This window comes from Mesoplodon mirus, assembly GCF_964341445.2.
Source record: "Mesoplodon mirus genome assembly, chromosome: 12".
NCBI classification, from domain to species: domain Eukaryota; kingdom Metazoa; phylum Chordata; class Mammalia; order Artiodactyla; family Ziphiidae; genus Mesoplodon; species Mesoplodon mirus.
Genome location: NC_138988.1, coordinates 7107187 through 7130895, shown reverse-complemented (window position 1 = coordinate 7130895; position 23709 = coordinate 7107187). Strand labels below are relative to the sequence as shown.

At 48.4% G+C, this 23709-nt stretch overlaps 1 protein-coding gene across 2 annotated transcripts; it reads left to right on the top strand.

Moving 5' to 3' along the window:
• The first annotated feature begins 358 nt into the window (after positions 1-358).
• Positions 359-23084, top strand: TATDN2 (TatD DNase domain containing 2). 2 transcript variants are annotated; one of them, XR_014295652.1, is made up of 8 exons: positions 359-1081; positions 1216-1608; positions 6533-7027; positions 13195-14064; positions 16252-16379; positions 17600-17783; positions 17984-18080; positions 18201-18320. XR_014295652.1 is itself a non-coding variant. In XM_082639784.1 (8 exons), exons 2-7 carry the CDS (start codon positions 1222-1224, stop codon positions 18339-18341), a joined length of 2205 nt encoding a protein of 734 aa, XP_082495910.1. In that variant the 5' UTR covers positions 368-1081; positions 1216-1221; the 3' UTR covers positions 18342-18376; positions 18557-23084. The 2 variants fall into 2 exon arrangements, 1 of the variants encoding a protein (XP_082495910.1); XM_082639784.1 differs by lacking the exon at positions 17984-18080 and adding an exon at positions 18557-23084 and having other exon boundaries at positions 368-1081; positions 18201-18376.
• Positions 23085-23709: the final 625 nt, after the last annotated feature.

The window sequence follows — 23709 nt, the reverse complement described above, 5'->3', positions numbered from 1 at the left end:
TGGTGTGGGTTCGATGAGCGTATCTGAATCTGAAGGCGTCCTGCTAAGGGGGACAGCGCTGAGTGGCAGGGAGCAGCCCTCGGGAACCCGGCTCCCCTTGTTGTCCCCTACCCACTCCAAGGGCAGGCCTGAGGAACTGCGGCCCGGCCTCAGCTTCGCGCTCTTCGAGCCAACGTGAGTGGCTCCGCCCCGTCTAGCTTCCGACCAATGGACGAGCTTCTTAAGGCGTAGGGTCCCGCCTCCAGACATCCTGGCCAAAAGGAAAGCTCCGTCTTGCTTGGAGTCCCGCCCCTTGCCGAGTTGACCAATGGGCGCTCTCCCTTCAGCGCAGGACCCGCCTCCGCCGCCCGCTCGGCTGCAGACCTCACTGCTCATTCCGGTAGGCGGGCGTAGCGGAGGCCAGTGTGGTCAGAACCCGGGCGGAGGCAGGGCCGGCGCCGCAGGAGTGGGGCGGGCGGCGAGCGAGCGGTGAGCGGGCGGCCAGGGCAGGGCGTCAGGCCGGTGCAGGCTGCGGGGCCGACGTCCGGGCCGCGGGAGCAGGGACGGGAGGCGGGGCGAGGCGGACCCGGGGGTGTTCTGAGGAGGCGGACTGGGGCGCCACCGGCTTCTGAGGGGCGGCTCGCCCCCTTCCGGCCCGGGGCTGGTCGGCGGGGCCGCGGGGGCAGGGCGGGCTGCGTGCCGGGTCTGGCCCTGCTCTGCGGCCCGCGCTCGGCGTTCCGGGCCTCCGGGCCGCGCTCTCGCCCAGGGGCTGCGGGTCTGGCCTCCAGGTGTGGACCTAACAGCGCCCTGTAGCCTTCTGAAGCGCTGACATCTGCGAAGGGCTTTGTATTGTAAACTCAATCAGAGCGCGTCGTAGTCCCGGAAGCGCTTTGACATCCCCGAAGTAGCGCTGTGCAAACTGAAGCGCTTGGTAATCGCGGAAGCACGTTGTGGGCTCGGAAACCAAATCGAACGAAGCCTTTGGTAAATCCTGGGACCTTCTGGACTTCTCCGAAGCGCTTTGGAATCGCAGACATTCGAAGCGCGTTGACATCTCTGAAACCTTGTGCACTGTGATGGGCAGTGGAAAGAAGGGGGAAAGGTCAGTGAAGCCAGCCCCTGGCTCTGACCTACTGGCCTGCCCTCCCTCGGGGAGTCCCGGGATAGCGGGAGGCTGAGGAGGGGCAGCTGTAGCAGGAGTGGTGGTGGATTCCCGGCCCCCTCTTCACCTTGCAGGTGCCCATGGCGTCGGAGAGGCGCAAGGTCAAGTACCACTGGAGCAGCCCTTCGGAGCGGAGTTCCCGCAAGCGCAGCTGCCTCCGGGAGCCCAGTGATGTGGCCCCCTCCAGCCGGCCAGCTCACAGCTCTGTGTCGCGTTCAGGAGGGGCCAGCAGCCCCAAGCGCATGAAAACCCAGAAGGAGCATGGTGTGTCCTGGGGCTCATCCCGCCGCAGAAGTTCCTCCTCCTCCTCCCATTCCTCTGGCCCAGGTGTGGGTGGGGCCGCCTCCAAAGGAGGCCTGATTCAGAGCTCAGGAGAATTCCTTTCGTCAGGGGGATCCCCTCTGTGCCCTGCCAGACCTTCTCTAGAAGAAATGGCTTCTCTCCAGGAGGAAGCCTGCAGCCTTAAGGTAAGTGGCCCCAACGCCTTGCAAACGGTGAAGCCCTTTCCACTTGGCTTGAGATGTTGGAGATGGGAATTTTGGTGAAAGGATACTAAAAAAAAAAGACCAGGTCTCTTAAGATCTCTGGGGTCTCCCCAGGGGAGAGCAAACTGGAAGACGTCAGAGGATGGCCTGAAGGTCGGTGGAGAGGTAGTTTGCAAACTTGGCAGCATTTTGGAACTACTTTAGAATCCTTGCGCCTTCCTGCCACCCTGATGAGGTTATGCTGGGGTGTGGGCGGAGCTGCCAGGTGTATATAAATATTCCTCAGGCGCTTGTAACCCACAGTCAGTCAGGATGGAGGCTCGCTGCGCCGGGAGGTAGATGGCGTGCCCCGGAGACACAGATGTATGTTATTTCGGTTGTAAATTTAGGGAATTGTGCCCTGTGAAGCACAGAACCAAGAAAAAGAAGTTGGTTCTTGGTGTGGCTTTTCACCAAGGTTACGGTTTCCAGCACGTTGGGGTTTTGCGTGGTGGGGCAGGGTTTAGTTTGGAGGTTCAGGGTTTAGTTCCCCAGTGGGTACACACAGGAGGATTTCATAATACTGGGGGGCAGACTGAGGAGTGCTTCATGGAGGACGTGCAGTTCATCCACTCATTTGTTTTTTGTTAACTCTTTTTAACTTTTTAAAATAAATTGGTTTGTTTGTTTTTGGCTGCGTTGGGTCTTCCTTGCTGCGCACGGGCTTTCTCTAGTTGTGGGAGCGGGGGCTACTCTTGGTTGTGCTGCACGTGTTTCTTATTGTGCTGGCTTCTCCTGTGGAGCTCGGGGCTCAAGGTGCGCGGGCTCAGTAGTTGTGGCGCACGGGCTTAGTTGCTCCGCGGCATGTGGGATCTTCCCGGACCAGGGATTGAACCCGTGTCCCTTGCATTGGCAGGCGGATTCTTAACCACTGCGCCACCAGGGAAGCCCAGTTTTATGTTAACTTAAAAAAAAAAAAAAAAATGTTTTCTCGGCGCGTGCGAGTATGTGTGTGTGTGTGTGTGTGTGTGACAGGGTTGATCGTGAGTTTGGAAAGGTTCAGTTTCTTGCAGTCAGTCTGCTGCTTCCAGGTTAGAGGGAGGAGAGGCGCCCTAGTTTATGTTACTGGCTACTGTGTTAGCGTCATCCACCTCTTTAATCAGGTCTTGAACAAATATTTATCTAGGGCCTGGTTTGTGCCAGGCAGTGTTTCTAGTTGCCTGGGATTTGCTTTCTAGGTTTTGGAGGTCTGGGCCTTCAGAGGTGGGGAGGAGTTCTGTGTGTGAAGGAATGGAGGAAAAGTCTTACTTGGGTGAGATGGGCTGCCCCTAGATAAAGTTATCATAAAAAAAAACCCAAACGCAGCCGGAAGGAAAGTGGTTTGTCCTTAAGCCTTTGCTCAGTGGTTTCTTACGTGGAATTGAGAAGTGAGGCTGTATTTAGCTCTGTATCCTCGTTGGCAGGCTGTTGTTTTTAGGCGAAGTGCTCCAGGTGTTTTCAGTTTGGCCCTCACAGTCAGAACTCTTGTGGGCACACTGAGTTTTTAAAAAAATTTAATGGTGAGCTGAAAAGCTTTGTCTGACCTAAGAATGCTGAATATGACTCAAATGTAAATCAGGTAAATATGAGGCTAATTTGATCTTGTCATTCTTGCTGCAGCTTCAGTGGTTCTGGGTACAGGGTAAAACTGTCAGTTGATTAAAGGTAATGGCAATAACAAGCTGAGGAGGCACGGGGGAATCTAGCTTAGTGTTTCATGTGTGCTGCATCCTCTCCGCTCGGGCTGTCCTGTGGGGCTGGAACTGGAGAGTTGAGGGTGTGGCCTCTCTTCCCGGGTGGTCTAATACAATCACAGACACACGTTTCTCTAATTTAGGGCTAATGGGTCTTGTTTTGCCCCAATTTAACGGTTAACCATGGAGCGATGAGTAGTCTGGTCCCGTCTCAGAAGTCTCGGGTTCTGCCGGTGCCTTGCTCTCAGGCATAAGCGCTTGAGTGAGGATTGTGTGCCGAGCATTCTGTTGGATGGTGGAGCCATGAGGTGGCTTGTAAGGAGCGTCCAGTCCGGAGGGAGGGCTGCGGAAGTCACAAGACTGCCTCACCAGGTGGTTTGGTGCGACAGAGATTCCGGAATGGAGGCTGGGGAGCTAGGTTGGGGGCAGCTTGCTGTACGGTGTTATGAGCCAAGGGAATTTAGATTTTATTCTAAGCCGTTAGGGAGCTCTATACAGGGGGAAGGCAGATTTGCGCTTTTGGAAGATCATTCATGTTGGATAGAATACGAGGATGTTGATGGGATCGATCCCAGTTGTGCTACTCTAGTACTGCTAAGGGCTCTCCTTAGAGAGTGTTTGTTAGTTTGAAAACAAGATACAGTACTTTACTCACATTTTAAAAAATAACTAATTAATTAAACGTCCTTATTGGAGTATAATGGCTTTACAATGTTGTGTTAGTCCCTGCTGTATAACAAAGTGAATCAGCTATGCGTATACAAATATCCCCATGTCCCCTCCCTATACTCATCTTGATGAATTTGAAAATGCTTCTCTGACCTTCCCCTCTCTCTGCACCTCTTCCCCCCCTTTTCTGCAGTCATTTGCACGCTTGTTTATCTAATAAGTCCAAAGTCCTGTCAGCAAGCGCTGCTGAAGGGCATGCACAGAAACGGCCTCTTCTCCCCTTGGGTCCTCCTAAGGTCCCCTTACCACTCGCCTACCTTCTACCCACCCATCCACCTGCTCTTCTGCATTTGCTCTGTAAACATTGAGGGGTACACACTTACCTTCATGTGTCCCCCTCAACGCAGAAGTCTCTGTGCCAGGTCATGGAATATTCTGAGGGGAAGATGTTTGTGTTAGTTCATTCTGGCTGCTGTAACAAAATGCCTCAGACTGAGTAGCTTATAAACCACAGAAATTTATTTCTTATAATTCTAAAGGCTGGAAGTCTGAGATCAGGGTGCCAGCTTGGTCAGGTGAGGACTCTTTTCTGGGTCACAGTCTTCTCTTTGTGTCCTTACATGGCAGGAGGGGGCAAGGAAGCTGTCTTGGGGCCCCTTGACTAGGGCACTAATCCCATCAGTAAGGGCTCCACTTTGATGACCTAATCACTCCCCAAAGGACACACCTAATACCATCACCTTGGGGGTCAGATTTCAACATAAGAGTTTTGTGGGGAACACATTCAGACCATAGCTAGACTGGGCATTTTGGAATCAATAGAGATTCCTGCTGGCCAGCCTCTCTTGTTTGTGCCTTATTACCTCCAGGATAATTGCGAGGTTTTTCTCAGATTCTAATGGTAGCTGATGATCTTTGTTTACTTTATAGAGAAGGTTAAATGTGTCTGTCATGAGCATCTTCACCTACCTTAATTTTAGTTTTTAGTATGACATACCCAAATTTCTAATTCAATTTAGGGAAGGAAGAGTGGAAGGGAAAATTTAAGCTTTATTATGTGCTAGAGCTTGTCAAATATGAGTCTCAATATTTGACCTCTAGATGCTCACATAATCCTCAGTCTTGTGAGGTGGGCCTTGTTATCTTTTTTTTTTTTGAGAAGTAAAATCATGATTATGCTAAACCCTTGAGATTTTAATCTTTTTTTGTTTGTTTTTTTATAGAAGTATAGTTGATGGCAGTGTTACCTTTACGTATTAGTTAACAAATACTTAGATATCAGTCAACACATATTTGAGCACCTGCTCTGTGTAGGCCCTGGGAAGATGAGACTCAGAAAAGTTAAATGACTTGACCAAGGCCACACAGCTTGTACGGGGCAGAGCTGTGGTATAATCTCAGATGAGTCTGTCTTCAAAGCCCTTGTTCTTTCTGCTGCTGCCCTCTGTGAGCATGTGCTCCTCCTGACCCAGTGTTAGGTGTGAGGGGTGGGAAATGGAGAGGGCAGGATCCTTCCCTTGAGGAGCCCTCTGCAGGGTCACGCAGCCCAGACACGAGAGCATTGTGCGTCTTGGCTCTTGAGGGATGCAGCTTTCACGGGTGGTCCTGTCTCCTGTATCTTCACTCAGCGGATGTCCAGTGCTTGGGTGCAAGGCTGTGCTGGGGCTGGAGGTGCAGAGAATAAGGCAGTTCATCACAGTGCAGTGTGTGGAGTGTTGTAACAGGGATATTTGAAGTACGAGGGGTCAGAGGACTTGAGTGAGTAACCATCGGGAAAGTCCTCACAGGAGAGGTGTCATTTGAGTTCTGTTGGTGGCCAAGGCAGAAGAAAGGACATTTCAGGCAACAGGAGCAACGTATGTCCAAAAAGTGTCAGGAGATGCTGGTCTGACACTCGGGGCACTGCTTGTTCCTGGGGCCCTCCTTTCCCCCTTCTCCAGCGCTTTCCTCATTCCCAGAACACCTGGGTGTGTGGAGAAAGGCGGGAGGTGATGCTGGAAGGAAGGCTGGGGGCCAGCCTGGGGAGGAGGGCTTCCGGGGTCACACTCGGGAGTCTGGGATGTATCCTGCAGGCAGATGCAGAGCCAATGAAGGTTTTTTTTTTTTTTTTTGCGGTATGCGGGCCTCTCACTGCTGTGGCCTCCCCCGTTGCGGAGCACAGGCTCCGGACGCGCAGGCCCAGCGGCCATGGCTCACGGGCCCAGCCGCTCCGCGGCATATGGGATCCTTCCAGACCGGGGCACGAACCCGTATCCCCTGCATCGGCAGGCGGACTCTCAACCACTGCGCCACCAGGGAGGCCCGCCAATGAAGGGTTTTAAGCAGAGGTGTGACATTGCCAGATTGTAGAACTCCTTGTGGCACCTGTAGAGAAAGGATGGGGGGAGGGAGCAGGCTGGGAGCCCCTGAAATTGTTAACAGTGGCTGACAGTGCTGAGGGCTGGCATGACATCTCCACTGATGTCTCATTTGCCAAGTGCTTCATATAGGAAATCACCTTTCATGATGTGTCATTTTCCTTCCAGGTTGATTCCAAAGATAGTTCTCGTAACCCCATGGATTCTGAATTTGCAGCTGAAGCTGAGGTTCAAAATGACATAATTGAGGAACCAAACAAGGTCCAGAAAAGGCAGAGGGATAGACTTCGAGACCAAGGCTCTACCATGATCTACCTAAAGGCCATCCAGGGCATCCTGGGAAAGTCGATGCCAAAAAGGAAGGGAGAGGCTGCCATGAAGGCAAAACCCAACACGGCAGAGCGCGCCAGCCGCGGAGAGGGGCCAGCCAGGAGTGTCACCACGCGTGCTCCTCAGAAAGAGAAAAAGTCTGCCCCAGAGGTCAGAGCAGAGGAGGAGAAGGCTGTGCCGGAGAAGAGCAGCTTCTGGGACAGGAGAGTGGTGATAGACCCTCAGGAGAAACCCAGCGAGGAGCCCCTGGGTGGCCAAAGGACAGTCATTGACAAGCGCTGTCCAGTCCTGGAGTTTTTGGATGACTCTGACTCGCATGTAAACGGCCAGAAAGTGAGTCAAGCTCATGCCAAGCATGGGGTTTTGAATTCTGTTAAATGTATTTGGTCTTTTTAGTTTGATCCTGAGTGTTACTCATTCAACACTGTACTTGACTTACCCAGGGCTCCAGGGAGCAAATTGTTGGTTCTCTTCTAACATAGCTTTCAGAGTTATTAAGAAACCTCAATTCAATGCTGTTTTTGTTTTAGGATTTATGTTTGTTAAGACATAGATTTGCCTGTGTAACAAAGGCCAAAATAATTGTGGCTTAAAGAAAACAAGTTTGCTTTAAGGAGGATGGCTCCACAGTGTGGGGGCCTGGGGTGTCTTCTGCTCGATTCTCTGCTGCCCCTCAGCAGTTTCCATCTTGCGGTCTGAGCCCCTGTGACCGGGCTCAGCACATTACATTGACATTCCAGCCGGGAGGAACAGGAGGAGAGCATAGTACATTCCCTGCCTTTTAAGAGTTGGGCTCAGAAGTGGTCCCCATTGTATCTGCTCATAGCTGCTGACAAGAATCTAGAAACCTGGCCAACACCTGCAAGAGAGTCTGGAAGATTCCAGACTAATTTCCATCTGGGAAGCTTTACATTCAGATAAACTTTTATTACTGTAGAGGAAGGAGAGAGTGATACTGAATGATATTGGAGGGAAACTAACGGTTATTAACACTGCTTATAATTCCGAGGAGAAAAGCACTCCTCTGTTGTACGCATCTCCGCCCATCCTTCACTACGGCTGCTTGGAGGTAGCCCCTTTCGTCTCTTTTAACTCTCGCTTCTAGTACTTACCTCCATATTTCTAAGTAATTTTTCATTGTTTATTTTTTGAAAATGTAGACATCTGTGGACTTCCTACTCAGGAGATGAGAATTTAGTTCTCTACACTTTGACAGCACCCACGCCCGTAAATGTATCCTCTCTCCCTTCCTGCAGCTCCCTGTATCATAATACCATTTTTAGCCAAATCTATTTGATTTATTATCACCATATTCATAGCTGAGTTACTTAGTATACTCTGATTACATTTCCTTTCTTACAAAAGGTGATTTTCCTTGGAGTTCATCTTACCTTGTTTTTTCCTTTAGTTTTCTCTGTTCCTGTGACTATGACTATTTCATCTCCAAATTGCTAGTACCGTAAAATTCTTCTCAATGTTGTCAAAATAAGTAATCTGTTCCCCACCTTTTTTTTTTTTTCGAGGTATAGCCCTTTTAATTGTTTCCTTAAGATTCCTTTTTTCCTCTGTCTCTTTTCATCTCTGCTTTCTTTATGAATAATTAAGGAGAGCCTATATAATGATAATATATACTCTTAAAATTTTTGACATACTTCATATCTAAGAACACTGGCTTAGTCTTCTGAGTATTCCTTTTTTTAGGACATCCTGTTCTTGTTTTGAGGTTAAATACCTTCTCTTGTTTCTCTGAGAATAGGAATAAAGGTTTGTTTTGAAGTTTTCTTTCTGCACTGCTGAGTTTCCTTCTGATTTTTTTTTTTCCTAAATATTTTGGTTTCTGTCTTTTGTGATAGGGCTTTCCTCAGATGTTTTGGGTATCTGTTCATATTTTTTAAATGACGCATTAAAAAGCTGATTGGAAGTTCTCAGTGCCTGGAAGGGCTTATTAACTGCTGCCTTGAACACAGGTGATAACCTGTGGACTCCCAGTTGGACCTGTAACTTTATTCTCAGAGGCTGCTAGGGGTCCCTGGGACAAATCTTCCAGTGCTGTGCCCAGGAGCACACCTCTGGCTGCTAGTGTTTTAGGGGTCAGATTGAGGGAGGTGCCTGGGTTCTCACTGTCCAGCGTGTGATGGTCTGTCACCCTCAGCTATGTGTCTGTTGTCCCTGATTACTCCACAGTCTCCGTGGTTTAAGTTTTCCAAGTGTGAACTTTATCTTTTGCTGGGTAGGGAAAGGGCAGGCCCCTCTGTGCAGGATGGGAGCAGGGATCTGGGGATCTCACTTCACCAATTCTCTTCTTTTCATCTCCAGCTTCACCTTCATTTTGAGAGGTCTGGTACCTCCAACTCCTTAGTCTTCTGGGGTCCTGTAGTGTGATTCAGCATGTTTTTGGGTTTTTCTCATCGCGGGCCTAGGTTTTGGCCATCTGCGATCTGCTTATCCAGTAACTGTTCATCTATCTGCTTTCTAGCATCACATTTTTATTTAATTTGCTTTGCTGTTTATTCTATATGCTTTCTCTTTGTAAGTTTATGCTTTTTCAAGTCCATTTCCTGTAATTTTAAGAGTTTTTGGGTGGGGAGGACAAAACCCACATGTGCTGTATTTAATTGGAAATCCCAAGAGCGGTAGGTTTTGTAAACTACTTTTCCCACCGAATATACAATGTCTGTGTTTCCTGTCTAACATAGATCATTGTTTGGCTGCCTGGAATTCCATGGTATGGATGAACTTCCCAAACGTATATACCCAAACTTCTATTTGTCAAACTGGACATTTAGATTATCTGTTGGGTATCTATTTGGGGCAGCATGAAATGGTAGGTCAACAGATGAGTGTTGGGGTCAGACATTTGGGTTCAAATCCTGGCTCTGCCCCCCTAAACTGCAGTCTTGAGAAACTCACTTTTAACCTCTTGGAGCCCCAGTTTCTTCCTCTGTATAAAAGGCATGGTTCTACAAATGTTATCACAGACTCATACAGGGATCAGCAAACTCTGTCTGTAAGGGGCCAGATAGTAAATATTTTAGGCTTTTTGAGCTTTTAAGGCCTCTGTTGCAACTATTAAACTGCGCTGGAGTAGCATGAAAGCAGCCATAGATAATATTTAAGTGAATGGGCCTGACTATATTCCAGTAAAACTTTATTTACACCAACAGGCAGTGCATTGGATTTGGCTTGTGGGTCACAGTTTGCTGAACCCTGAATTAATACATGAAAATCCTTTGCTCCGTGCCTCGAGTATAGTAGACTCTCAATAAATGTAGCTTTAAATTTTACCATATGGGCTTGAACCTTAGGCAGTCTTGAGTATAGGTAATCTCCGGTTTTCCCAAAAAGGAAATCCAAAAACATTTTCCTGGCCAACTTGACTATCTAAAGCTTTTCAGGGTCTTAGATGATGTCATCATAAGTCTGTTTATCATATATATTTCTAGGTGCATGTGCATTTTTGAAGTCACTTTTTTCCCCACTCTGCCATTTTTCCTCCAGCCTCACATTTCATTAAATAATTTTGTTAAACCTCTTTACATGTTTTTCTGACATGGTCTTTGTTGTCACTGGAGTTACTTTTTGTGTTATGTAATGTGATTTCCTGAACTTCCCTGATGATAAGAATGAAAGAATCTGACTCAGGAGGTCTGAGATGGGACTGGGGAATTGGTATTTTTTAACAGATACTCTCGGATGATAGAGAAGTTTGTGAAGCAGTCAGAGGACATGTCTACCCTTACATCTGAGTTGGAATTTTAACTGTTATTATTTCTATTTAAACTTCTTATTATGGGATATTTAAAACATTTATGAAAATTACCCACATACCAATCACTCATCTTCAATAAGTATTAACTCACTGCCAATCTTGTTGTATCTCTGTATCCCTTTTCTCTCCACAAATTATTTTGAAGCAAATCCCACCTACCGTATCATTTCATCCATAAATATTTCAGTGTGTATCTCTAAAATTAGATACAGGATCTTTAGGGAAAAAAACAAGCATAACTACAGTTCTGATCTCTCCCTCTGCCCTCTCTCTCCTCCAGTCCTTTTTTTTTTTGGCCGCACCATGCGGGATTTGGGATCTTAGTTCCCTAACCAGGGATCTAACCCATGCCCCCTGCAGTGGAAGCGTGTAGTCTTAACCACTGGACCACCAGGGAAGTCCCTCCCCACAGTCCTTAATAACATCAACTATCCAGTCAGTGATTAAATTTCCCTGTCTCATGATTGTTTCAGTTTTTTTGAAACAGGATGTAAGTCATGTGTGTCAGTTTCTAAATGTGTTAAGTCTCTTAGTCTCTGTAGAGTCCTCCTCCCCTCCCCAACCCTGTGTTGTTATTTATTTGTTGTTAAAATAAGTAAAAGGTTTCATTTGAGTTGCAGAATTTCCTGCAGATGAGATCTTACTGATGCAATGTAGCACTTTTTGAATTTGTATTGGTCTGCCCGTGGAAATTCTATCCCACCTTGCAAATAGCTGTTCCCATTGCATGCAGTTTGTGTTCAGTTTTTGGAGGTATATTTTTGGCAGCCCAACAGTGTAACCATGTCTAATTATTTTTTAGGTTACTTTTTAAAGAAATATATTTACATTGTTTAAAAATAAAAATGTTTTTAGTGAGAAATAGCTTTCCAGCTGGCCCTGTGTTGCCCTATTACTTCACTTGGATACCACTTTACACCTATCTTAAGTGTTTTTCCAGTGTAATTTTATGCATAACCACTTATACTGCTTTTTATTTTTTTATTTTTTATTTTTTATTTATTTATTTTTTTTAAAAAGATGTTGGGGGTAGGAGTTTATTAATTAATTTATTTATTTTTGCTGTGTTGGGTCTTCGTTTCTGTGCGAGGGCTTTCTCTAGCTGTAGCAAGCGGGGGCCACTCTTCATCGCAGTGCGCGGGCCTCTCACTATCGCGGCCTCTCATTGCGGAGCACAGGCTCCAGACGCGCAGGCTCAGTAGTTGTGGCTCATGGGCCTAGTTGCTCCGCGGCATGTGGGATCCTCCCAGACCAGGGCTCGAACCCGTGTCCCCTGCATTAGCAGGCAGATTCTCAACCACTGCGCCACCAGGGAAGCCCCATACTGCTTTTTAAAAAGTTATCTTTTAAAAAAAAGTAAAAACAATCTTGAAAAGCTTTGTTAAAAATGATGTCCAACACAGAACTGTGAGGTCATACCCGCAGGAATAATTATTAACTCTGTTACCTTTTTTGGCTTCCCATCTCCCCTCCTTTTTAAAGGAATGAGCTTAGAGAACCTTTTTAAACGTCTCAGATTAGCTTGATTGAGATTTGTTTGGGGTCATTTGTCTTTTTCAAATAAAAGAGTACATCTTGTAATAGAAGAGACTTTGTGGGGACTTGAATATAAAACAGACCCGGGCCTCCCTGGTGGCGCAGTGGTTGAGAGTCCGCCTGCCGATGCAGGGGATACGGGTTCGTGCCCCGGTCTGGGAGGATCCCATATGCCGCGGAGCGGCTGGGCCCGTGAGCCATGGCCGCTGGGCCTGCGCATCCGGAGCCTGTGCTCCGCAACGGGAGAGGCCACAACAGTGAGAGGCCCGCATACCGCAAAAATAAAAAATAAAAAATAAAAAATAAAAAAATAAAACAGACCCCTCAGAAAAGGGAGCATCATTTTGGGGAGAAACCCTTACCTTCCATGTGGGCATTTTTTGTAATTTTAATCAGATTAACTTTTGTTTTTGAAAAAAATGGTGAATTATATTTTGAAGAGCTAGATTGCAAACATGTTAATTATGTGTTAGTATATGCGATAGACATTTTATTTGTTCACATGTGAACACGTCAGGCACTTGGTGCTGGCACCTGTGTGTGACTTCTCTAGCATGTGGTCATGGGTACTCAGATATCATGTGGTGGTTGGCCTCTCCCAGAGGAGCAACCAGAGAGAACCAGGGGAAATAGCAAGGCTGCTCTGACGTAGCCCTGGAAGCTGCAGTGTCCCTTTTGGTTCCATCAGTTACAACACAAGTTAGCCCAGGTTCAAGGAGAGGGGTCACAAACCCCATCTTACAGTGGAGAGTAATATCAAAGAATTTGCAAACATCTTGAAACTGCTACACCTGTGTGGTTGTGCATTTTGAATGTGTGAGAGACCTGTTAAGGATGAGATGCTGGGTGCTTCTTTTCTTTAAAACCCCCAATACACTGTGTGTTCTAGAGAGCAGTTTTTCCCAAGAGGGGTCTTCAGAAAGGGAATGTAGGCACAGCTTCCCTTTCAGGGGTTGCATATGAGACCATGGGCACAAGTTTATTCCCTGAAGCTGATAGGACTGTTGCTAGTTGTAAGCTGGCTCGCTTTCTGGGAATAATGGGGAACACAGGTGACAGAGTGAGCAAAGGAGCCAATGCAAAGCCATCATCACGGCCAGAAAAGCAGCCAGGGCTTCTGTTCTGGAGGTGACTGAGCATGGGAGGCTGTCTTCACACAGGAAGAAGGCTAACGTGTTTCTTTTCTTTTCTGCAGCCTAAAGACCGGGAGGTGGTGATGGAGCACACCTCTTCAGGAAGCGACTGGTCCGACGTGGACGAGATTTCCACAGTCCGGTTCTCTCAGGAGGACCCCGTATCCCTGAAACCCTCAGCGGTTCCAGAGCCTTCTCCCTTCCCCACGGATTACGTCATGTACCCAGCTCACTTGTACAGCAGTCCCTGGTGTGACTACGCCAGCTACTGGACCAGCGGTCCCAAGGCCCCCGGCTACCACTCCGCGGGCAGTGGCGGCAGCGACACGGTGCAGGTGGAGAGGAGCGGCCGGGGCTCTTCCCCCCGTTCAACGGTGAGCCCCCCGCACAACTCCAGAGAGCCCCAGGCCGCTGAGGAAGGCAGATCCCGGAAGTCGCGTTCATCTCGTCTCTCCAGAAGCTCGGAAGAAGAAGAGGTGAAGGAGAAAAGAACCTTCCGGGAGGACGTGCCGCCACGTCCGTGTGGAGGACCTGCATCTAGCTCCCTGCCCAGGAGCCGTCGGGAGCCCAGGTTGGAGGGTTTCATCGACACCCATTGTCATTTGGACATGCTGTATTCCAAGCTGTCGTTCAAAGGGAGCTTCACAAAGTTCAGGAAAATTTACAGCAGCTCCTTCCCTAAGGAGTTTCAGGGCTGCATCTCCGACTTCTGCGATCCTCGCACGCTGACAGATGGCCTCTGGGAGGACCTGTTGAAAGAGGATCTGGTGTGGGGGGCCTTTGGCTGTCACCCCCATTTTGCACGTTACTACAACGAGAGTCAAGAAAGAAATCTTCTGCAGGCCTTAAGGCACCCCAAGGCCGTGGCATTCGGGGAGATGGGCTTGGATTACTCTCACAAGTGCACCACACCTGTCCCAGAGCAGCACAAGGTAATGTCGTCCTTAGTTTGTTGACAAACTATTATTTATTTAGTTCCTCTTTTAGTTGTTGAAACACAAGGTTGCTCTACTTTGGGAACTAATGAGTTTAGAGTCTCTAAAAATATGATTGCTCTTAGCCAGACCCTGTAGATGTCATTGGTCAAATGCTTCACAAACTGTTTCTTACCTTTCAGCTTAATTATACAAGAGGAGGGGCTTAGGTGCTGAGTGACTTTTACAGCTAATGATACAGGTGTCAAAACTTCCGTTCCTTCTTGGGAAGCAACACGTTGTGTTTGTTTAATTAAACAATATATTTTTATTCTGATTTTAAAGTTAGTGTGCCCATTCCAGAATATTTGAAAAATACACAAATGTGTAAAGAAGATCATTTCCCATTCCATCAGAGATAGTGACCATTACCATCATAAGACTTTCCCCTCCCAGCGGGCTGCATTTACTCTTGTGCTTCACCTGGCTTCCCAGGGAGGACAGATGCTCCAACCCAGGCACAGTTCCTGTCCCCTAACAGTTCTTCCTTCTTAACGTTTTTGAACTTCAGATGTGTTTTGAAATTCATATTTTTAATGTTGCTGTCCCTTGGAGAATTGCAAGGGACAATTGGTGGTATGTCTTACAAGCACCTGTCATGGAATCAAGGAAATGTGTGTTGTATGCATGTGCTTTTTAAAAAAGAACTTAGGAAAGTTAAGAAGAGAAAGTTACAGATTTGAATGTTTTTTCCACTGTGAAAATGTTCCTGCTTCATTGAACGTGCTTTGAAAACTACGCTTTTTAACAGCTATGTTATATTCCACCCCAAGGCTATAATAGTTTGAGTACTCAATAGTTTGAGTATAATAGTTTGAGTACTTGCGTAGTCAAGGCTATAATAGTTTGAGTATTCAACCGTTTGAGTATAATAGTATTGAGTACTCAAGGAAGAATTTTTTAGAAGCAAACATTAAATGTTGGAATCAGAATCCCTTGCAACCTCTTGCCTCTGGAGAAGTTCACGGAGGGTTGATGTGTTGGGGAGGGACCCTGCCGGCTGTAGGTAGTGGAACCAGCTCATCTTTAACGTCCTTGGCACGTATTCTATGCTGTTGGTTCCCAGGGTCACTTTGCTTTAGTTGAAAACACTGGTTAAAAGTGAGTTATATCAGAGCTGGTATTGGCACAGTGCCACTGTTTTGAGAAGAGGCAGTAGAAGTGTTGGACTTGAAAATGTCATTCTCAGGTGAATACCACCTGGCTCAAATTACCAAAAGCGTCTTCTTATTTGATGTTAAAAATTCAAACACGAATGATATTGCACAATTGAAAAAGCTACTCGTGAAAACATAAAGTTTAAGATGAGGTAATTTCTTTATAATGAATTAGTATTTTTGTCTTTTTTTCTAAACCTGAACTTAGAAAGAATAAGAATAAGGAAAGAATAAGAGGAAAGAATAAGTTCTAGCCCTACTTTTTTCTTTAAAATTATTAGCAACACGTGTATTTTACTACTGAAGACTTTTAAAGTAGCTAGAGTTTAAAAAAAAAAAAGTAGTATATCTGTAGGTATTCACCTAGAAGGAGATCTGATTTTGGTTAAGTAAAGAAAGCAAGCTGCAGGAAATATGTATAGTACTTATTCTTTCTGCAAATACTTGAGCACCTGCTGAGAGCCAGGCATTGCACGGACGTATAGTATACATGGCAACTTTTTGCATAGGAAAAGGTGTGCAAGGTGATGGATTACCTCTTGGGAGTGGGAGTGGAGGCGGGGGCAGTGAAGAGGAGGACACTTAACTTGTAGTGGTGTTCCTGAGCCCAGCCCAGCCCTGCAGCCGCACGTGAGCATTGCCTAGTGGTGGCTGTGTGGACAGCCTGGGTTCAGATTTGCATTGTGGTGCTGTAGTTTACCAGCTGCAAGTTTCTTGACCTCATTTAGAGCCTCAGTTTCTTTGACTGCATGATGGGCTGACAGCAGTACCCTATCTTAGGGTGCTTGTGAGGATTACATGTTATAATACACCTAAATAATAATACTCCCTAGTAAGCACTCGGTGAGTGTTAGCTATTATTATGCATTATAGAGTTTAAAAGTAAAGAAGAAGACAGTGGGGGTTGTGCAGTGGACCGGCTGTTCTGGGGTAACAGACATCCAGAGTAGCCCTAACCCACAGGTGTTGCCACTCTGTCTCCTCCCAGGTGTTTGAGAGGCAGCTGCAGCTGGCCGTGTCTCTCAGGAAACCCTTGGTGATCCACTGCCGAGAGGCTGATGATGATCTGCTGAAAATCATGAAAAAATTTGTGCCTCCAGACTACAAGATTCACAGGTGAGAGTCTAGGACTTCAGCGGGCAAATGAAGTGAACATGTCCCTCTGTCTAGGACGTTCGTGGGAAAACAAATTCAGTGAGGAGAGGATTGATGATGTTACGTCTTTACATAGAATCTTTTCTCAAGATTAACTATCAGGTTGACCCATGTGAAATTTCTAATTATTTGACCATTTTTTAACCTAAAAAACGGCAACTTCATATGGTTTGAGCTAATACCCTAAATCACTGTGACCCCCTATCACATGAAGCAGGCTGTAGTGGAGGCTCGGTTCCCAGAACTGAGAGCTGTCGATCTTGGGAGAGGCTGCTGTGGGTCCAGTGACGGAGCACACAGAGAACATTCCAGGGCACCTGAAAAGAAATTTTCTCTTCTACTTTGAATTTGAAAGCTCATCCCTCCCCACTTCCCCCACCCACAGTTAAAGTCCAGGATGTATTTTCTTTAAATGGTATCTAGGGGTTCTCCAGTTTGGTAAACTCACCAACCTGCCCTGGTGTGTCTGTCCTGGGCATGGGCTTGGCTTGGGGGGCCCTGGGGAGCAGTGGGAGATAGTCAGCTGGCGACTCTGCAGAGGGCATGGGGCCGAGGTGGGCACAGGGTGCCCTGGGAACCAGAGGAGGGGCCCTTAGCTGCGTCTGGCTACAAAGAGGTCAAGAGGTGATGCCCATTGGCACTTCCATGACGGGTAAGGTGGGTTAACTGGAAAAACAGGGAGTCTAGAGCCCAAGCCAGGTGGTGCCAGGTGGCTGAAGGGGTGAGGTTGTTAGGCCTGTAGAGCATTGCCTTCCAGGTGCCCAGGCAGAGAGAGTGATGCCTCTGAGTGGAGCCACCACCAGAGATGAGATGAGGCACAGTCCCTCGGCCCTTCTGGACTAACATGTACTGTCCTAAGAACATGAACAGATACCAGGTTAAGAGAAGAAAATTCACCTGTAGGCCACTCCCCAGTATTTTTATTTTTTGTTTCCTTCTGGTTCATTTGATTACCCGGACCTAGTTTTTACCTACTGTAGTTGTGATCCAGCTGGGCTGCAGTTTTTAATTCTGCTTCTGACTGTGTTGATTGTGAGTCCTTCCCTTGGATGCAGTCTTTGCATTTCTGAGAATTTACCCACCGAAAATAACTTAAAAGAGGTGAAATGTCCATAGGGAGTTGGGGGCTTCTGCAGAGGGGATTATGAGAGAGCCCTGATCTGGAATTCTCCTCCTTGCAGGCATTGCTTCACTGGCAGCTACCCAATCATTGAGCCCCTGTTGAAGTACTTTCCCAACATGTCCGTGGGCTTCACGGCGGTCCTGACCTACTCCTCTGCCTGGGAGGCCCGGGAATCTCTGAAACAGATCCCGCTGGAGAGGATCATCGTGGAAACTGATGCTCCCTATTTCCTGCCTCGACAGGTAAGGGTGTCTTCAAGCTGAGTTGAGGCACTGAGGAGAGAGGGTGGGAGGTGTGCAGTCCCCCTTACAAGGCTGGCAGGAACAGAGCCACAGTACCTTTCCAGGTCCCACCCTTGGCTGTGTAGGTGTCTCCTCTCTGTTGCTTTGCAGAACCAAAGTCTAGGGGGCTGAGAAGCTGAAGGGTAACCACTCTCTTCCAGGCAGTGCAAAGCCCTACCCTGTAGAGGGTAGTCCAAGGAAGCGTGGGACCCTGCTCACCCAGAGCCCCCCTGACTGGGACTCTCCCTGCACCTGCAGGTAAAGGGGTCTCTACACAGCTCCAAAGAGGCCCTGCTGGGGAAGGGCTGGGGAGGGACTTGAACGTGACAACTCTTCACAGAAGGCACAATGATATCCTGAATGCTTGGTGTCTTCCAGGTTCCCAAGAGCCTTTGCCAGTACGCCCACCCAGGCCTGGCCTTGCACACGGTTCGAGAGATTGCCAGGGTCAAAGACCTGCCGCTCGCCCGCACCTTGGCCACCCTGCGTGAGAACACCTGCCGCCTCTACAGTCTTTAAGCAGAGAGGGTGCCATCAGGAGTCTCCCAGAAAAGGTGATAAAAATCACATTACATAGTTTTTAAAAACCAGGACAAAAATGACTTCGGCTATATTTTTTATTTTTTTATATTTTTTAAATGTAGAGCATGTAGACATAGGGTGAGCAATGAATCTGGTCTGTGTTGAGTGAACTCAGGCTTAACCTTCATCCTTTTGTCTTCCCTGCCCTCCAGGATGACCAGCGGCCTGACAGGAGAAAGGCCGTGTGAGCTCTGTGTCCCTGCTCGAGGATGTTTGAGAGCCTGCTGGGATGGAGGAAACCCGGACAGGACGTTTCCTGAGACCTCGTCGGAGGCTTCCACTTCAGGCTGGTTGTGGGTGGGGCCGGCGTGTGGGGGGCTGGCGAGGGGTTCGGGCTGGCCTCCCGGCTGCAGTGCTCCAGGGCAGCCCAGGAAGAAGAGGAGGCTGATGTGAGGGCACAGCGAGCTTGCCCGCCCAGTGCCTGTCTCCACAGCTTGTGGTGCGAGCAGTCTGTGAATAAAGTCACACTGCTCCTCAGCTAAGTGCATGTAGGCGCGTAGCTTGGTTCCTGGTTCTCCACTGTCAACACGAGCCCCCGGTGGGAGATCTCTGGGGGACATTTGCCAGAGACCTGTGTTAGAGGCTGATGCTCCTGCGGCCGGAGAAGGCAGCCCCTCCCTTCCCCGGGTGACTCTTCAGTCTGGCTCTCACTGTTGCTGCGTCAGCTCCGAGTGGGCACTGGTGGAAGGACCTTGGCTGCTGGTCTCACTGGTTCCACTGCCATCAATATGGAGGGGCCAAAGGAGTGCTCATGGTCCAGGGCAAGTCCTGGCCGAGGAACATCTGGACAGACTGGGGGACTCGAGGAGGAGGAAGCCTGCTTGACGAAGACAACCCCGAGGAAGGTGATCCCACTTACCGAAGTCCCCAGGGCTGCAGCTCAGTTGTGTTAAACTGACAGGGTCCAGTCTGCAGCAGATGCTGTCTGCTAGTCTGATGTCAGGGGTTCCCAGCTGCCCTGTGCTCCACTTTGCCCCCTTCTCCTGGAGCACTGGACCAAAAATACTCCTTCTGTTTCATCTCATGTAACAGCCCCTTGTGTGCCCCATCCAGGTCGAGAGGTAAACCAATTTAATTTTCCAAAGCTCTGCTGGCGCTGCCCAGCCCTGTTCTATTGCCTATGCAGAACAAGAGGCCTGGTGTCCATGGATCTCCCGTTCCCCGTCCTAGGGCTCTCCCTTGCCTTGGCCTCTGCTGCGTCCTTTCTCCGTGGTGACAGTGAGAGCCCCTCTGTGGACTTTGAACAGCCAGGTCACCTCAGGTTCTGAGCTGGACTCTGCTCCCTGCTGGCGCCTTGTAAAGGTGTGTTCATTACAGGCCCTGGGAGGTTAGGACGGTCCAGGGTTAAGAGTGAGGATGCTCGGGCTTGCCTGGTGGCGCAGTGGTTGAGAGTCCGCCTGCCGATGCAGGGGACGCGGGTTCATGCCCCGGTCTGGGAGGATCCCACAGGCCGTGGAGCGGCTGGGCCCGTGAGCCATGGCCGCTGAGCCTGCGCGTCCGGAGCCTGTGCTCCGCAACGGGGGAGGCCACAACAGTGAGAGGCCCGCGTACCACAAAAAAAAGGAAAAAAAAAAAAAAAGAGTGAGGATGCTCTGCATTTGGGACAAAAGGATCCTTTATTCCAATCTTCCTCAGTGCGACAGGCCACCCTGAGTCCCTTGTCTGCTTCTTGGAGGCCAATAGCTGAAATCGTAAGATCCATCGCTTATGTTGGATGCCTCTAGGTATTTGTGGAAGGTGCTTTTGAACCTCGTAACCTGCAACGGAATGGACTTTGCATTTCATATGTAGTACTTCCCTCTTGCCCTGGTACCCAAGTTGCTGGCCTGGGAAGTAGGCCTTAATTCACTGTCGACCTTCCATGGATCAGCTGTGCGTCATCTGTGCCGCAGGTTTGGCAAATCCGGGGCCTTGTTCTCCTGCTTGGAAGACTTGGAGGACTAAGTATTTCACAGTGCTTTGTTGTCACCCAATGAACTGTCCCTTATCCATCTCCTTCACAGCAAGGCCTGTACATCACAACTGCCTCCGAGGGAAACCAACCGGGCCTGTGTTCAAGGACTAAGAGTGATAACTCAGTGGATGTCTCTGAGCCATTGCAGTCTCCCTGCCAAAGTAAAGCACAAGGTGCTATATACTTTTATCTCCAGGATTTAGGATTATCATTTCTGTTCCACAGTGAAACATTACCTGTGTGGGAGTGAAAGCTGGTTGGCATTGTTTTTGATTGTTTTTGGATGGCTGACTTGATTGTTTTTGCTGTGTTGCCGGAATGCCTCTGTATCTCTGCCCCCTCGCTCCCTTTGACCATCTCTTTCTGAAAATAAAGTGATGGATCTTCAGCCAACTCCCATGGTCTCCATGTTCGTTTATAGTTCTCAGAGTGTTAATGATGGTTTAGTTGTTGACTAGCTTTGTAACCTAAGAATCCAAAGGTCTGGAGACATTCACAAATGTACCTGTGCCTCAGCAGAATTCAACTGGAAAGGGCTTCCCTGGTGGCGCAGTGGTTAAGAATCCGCCTGCCAATGCAGGAGACACGGGTTCAAACCCTGGTCTGGGAAGATCCCACATGCCGCAGAGCAACTAAGCCCATGCGCCACAACTACTGAAGCCTTTGCTCTAGAGCCTGCGAGCCACAACTGCTGAGCCCGTGTGCCACAACTACTGAAGCCCGTGCGCCTAGAGCCCGTGCTCTGCAACAAGAGAAGCTACCGCAATGAGAAGCCTGCGCACCGCAACAAAGAGTAGCCCCCGCCCCTCTGCAACTAGAGAAAGCCTGCACACAGCAACAAAGACCCAACGTGGCCAAAAATAAAAAAAAAAAAAAAAAAAGATTTGCTAAAAAAAAAAAAATTCAACTGAAAGGAAGAATCCCTGGTACCTTCTTAAAAGTTCTGCTGCCTTTAAGCATTAACTCTCATTTTACCGCCTGGAAACACCCAGATACGCTGCTGCTTCTTAGCAGTGAAAAATACAGACACCTTCTTTGCTCCAGAGCAGTGCAGTAGGAGGAAGAAAAATTGAGTACACGAGGGTGTTGTTGATGACTCAGTTGTACTGTGGGCTTTGGACTGTGAACTCTGATGCAGCTGGGTAAACTTTGGAGGAAATTCTGTTTCACTGCTTGCAGTCAGTCTTCCAGTTTTGTCCTAAGGTATCCTTGAACACAAGTAAGTGCTCAAGCCCAAAGTAAACCCGTCAAAAGGGAGGCTCTGTTCCAAGAATGGTAAAGAAATTTGGAATCTGTTGATGCCTCATGTCAGACGCAGTCGTTGGTTTGCGTATTTCCAGCACATTCCTCACTGTCTCAGCTCTGTCCCAGCTGGACATATGGCAGCTGTGTCCACTGGACACAGTGATAGTCTCTTTGTGGCTGGAAATCTGCTCTTGGCCTTTCTGGTGTTTTACATCTCTCTCTCTGTATTAAGTTTGGGACCAATAGTAATCATTTACCACGAACACTTTCATTTTTGCCTCAGGCATTTCTGTAAGATCAGGGCAAAGGGCCCCTGAAGTGTACAGTGCTTGAATAAGATGTCCAGGATGGCAGCAGAACTGTCAGTGGCCAGGCAGCCCTGTGCTCCTTGTAAATGCTCATATGTCAACAATGTTTGGAAGTGGATTCAGACTAAAGGAAGGTAGCCAAGCGTGGATCTCTATTCTTCTGTCTGTACACCATTGTAAGAGAATTTCTTACCCCTCTGTAAGTGTGTAAGATGTTAAACACGGGCTTCCTTGGTGGCACAGTGGTTAAGAATCCGCCTGCCAATGCAGGGGACACGGGTTTGATCCCTGGCCTGGGAAGATCCCACATGCCACGGAGCAACTAAGCCCGTGCTCCACAACTAATGAGCCTGCAAGCCACAACTACTGAGCCCGAGTGCCACAACTACTGAAGCCTGTGTGCCTAGAGCCCGTGCTCTGCAACAAGAGAAGCCACGACAATGAGAAGCCCTCGCACCGCAACGAAGAGTAGGCCCCGCTCGCCGCAACTAGAGAAAGCCCACGCGCAGCAACGAAGACCCAACACAGCCAAAAATTAAAACAAATAAATTAATTAATTTAAAAAAAAGTTAAATACTTGAGCTGTTACACTAATGTACTGGGTATATTATAAAATAAAAAAGTTTTTTTATAAGGAGGGTTTTTTTTCCTGCAGCAAATATCTTGCTCAGCCCAGGGGTATATACAGCTGTTTTAGAGAACCAGAAGTTAGTGGTGTCAGGAAGTGACACATGCAGGAACAGGTCGAGAAGGCTGACGTGGGACCAGGTTTGAAATGCTACGTTTTCTCAAGTGTGTTGCCTGTTTCCTGTGATCAGTTTTATTTCTGCTGGTTGTTGACTTGAAATTGTCCTCAGCCCACTCCAAGTTGACCCCGTGTATTATGAAAGAAAATGAAAAACAGAAACAGAAGGAATCCCTAGGACCCCAAGCAGCAGGGCAAGAGGGTGACATTGGTAGAGAAGCAGCCGAACGTGGGGGAGTGGGTGCCTGAGCCCACAGTTGTGGGTGAGTCGGAAACGTGTTTGCTCTGTGACCTTGGGAAGTCACTAAATTCCTCTGAACTTTAGTTTTCCCTCTGAAGTGGGTCTGTTGTGAAAATTCACTGAAATTACATTAAGTTCATGTAAGAAGTATTTAGAAAAGTGCTGGTGCACAGCAAGAATGCTGTAAATGGTGGCTCTTTGGTTAATTGAATGTCTACTATGTGCAGGTGTCCTCGTGGGAGGTACTGTGTTCAATCTTGACAGTGACGGGGGGGGGTGTTTTACATGGGAGGAGCCTGAGGAGTTCAGTGTTGTGGGCTGGACCAGACAGCTGGTGTTCAGATTCAGGTGTGAGCGTGAAGGCCCCAGCTTTCCACCCCACCATGCTGCCTGGGGCAGGTAAGAGAGCCCGACCAGAGTGGGTGCTTAACGTCTGTTTCTGGAGTGACTGACCTAGGCAAGTGGGAGAGAAGGCTTGTGTGTCCCTTAAGAAAGGAGTAAGGCCTTGTCTTTGTGGGCGAGCATCAGGTGACCAGCATTCCCCCCAGGGCCTGGCCCCCATCCTCCCCGGAGCCCCGTCTGGCTGCTTCTCCAGCAGGTCGAGAGCTGGTTTCTTGGGCCCTTTGACCATGTTTGAGTCTTGGTGCCTCTGCTGAGTGTTGAGAAGAGGGCAGTGAGCCTGGCTAGTAATGATCAGCGTTGCACCCCTACTAAGCTTTAGAGCTGGGACGTGCCTCAGCTCCAGGCCTGCGTGTGGGTCTCTGCATCAGAGCGAATGGCTGGCTCACTGGAGGCGGACTTCTGCTTCCTCT

Coding starts and splice junctions, on each gene's coding strand:
- TATDN2 (XM_082639784.1), top strand. CDS start 1,222: ATGGCGTCGGAGAGGCGCAAGGTCAAGTACCACTGGAGCAGCCCTTCG. Junction 1,609..6,532: donor AGGAAGCCTGCAGCCTTAAG/GTAAGTGGCCCC, acceptor TTTTCCTTCCAG/GTTGATTCCAAAGATAGTTC. Junction 16,380..17,599: donor CCAGACTACAAGATTCACAG/GTGAGAGTCTAG, acceptor TCCTCCTTGCAG/GCATTGCTTCACTGGCAGCT.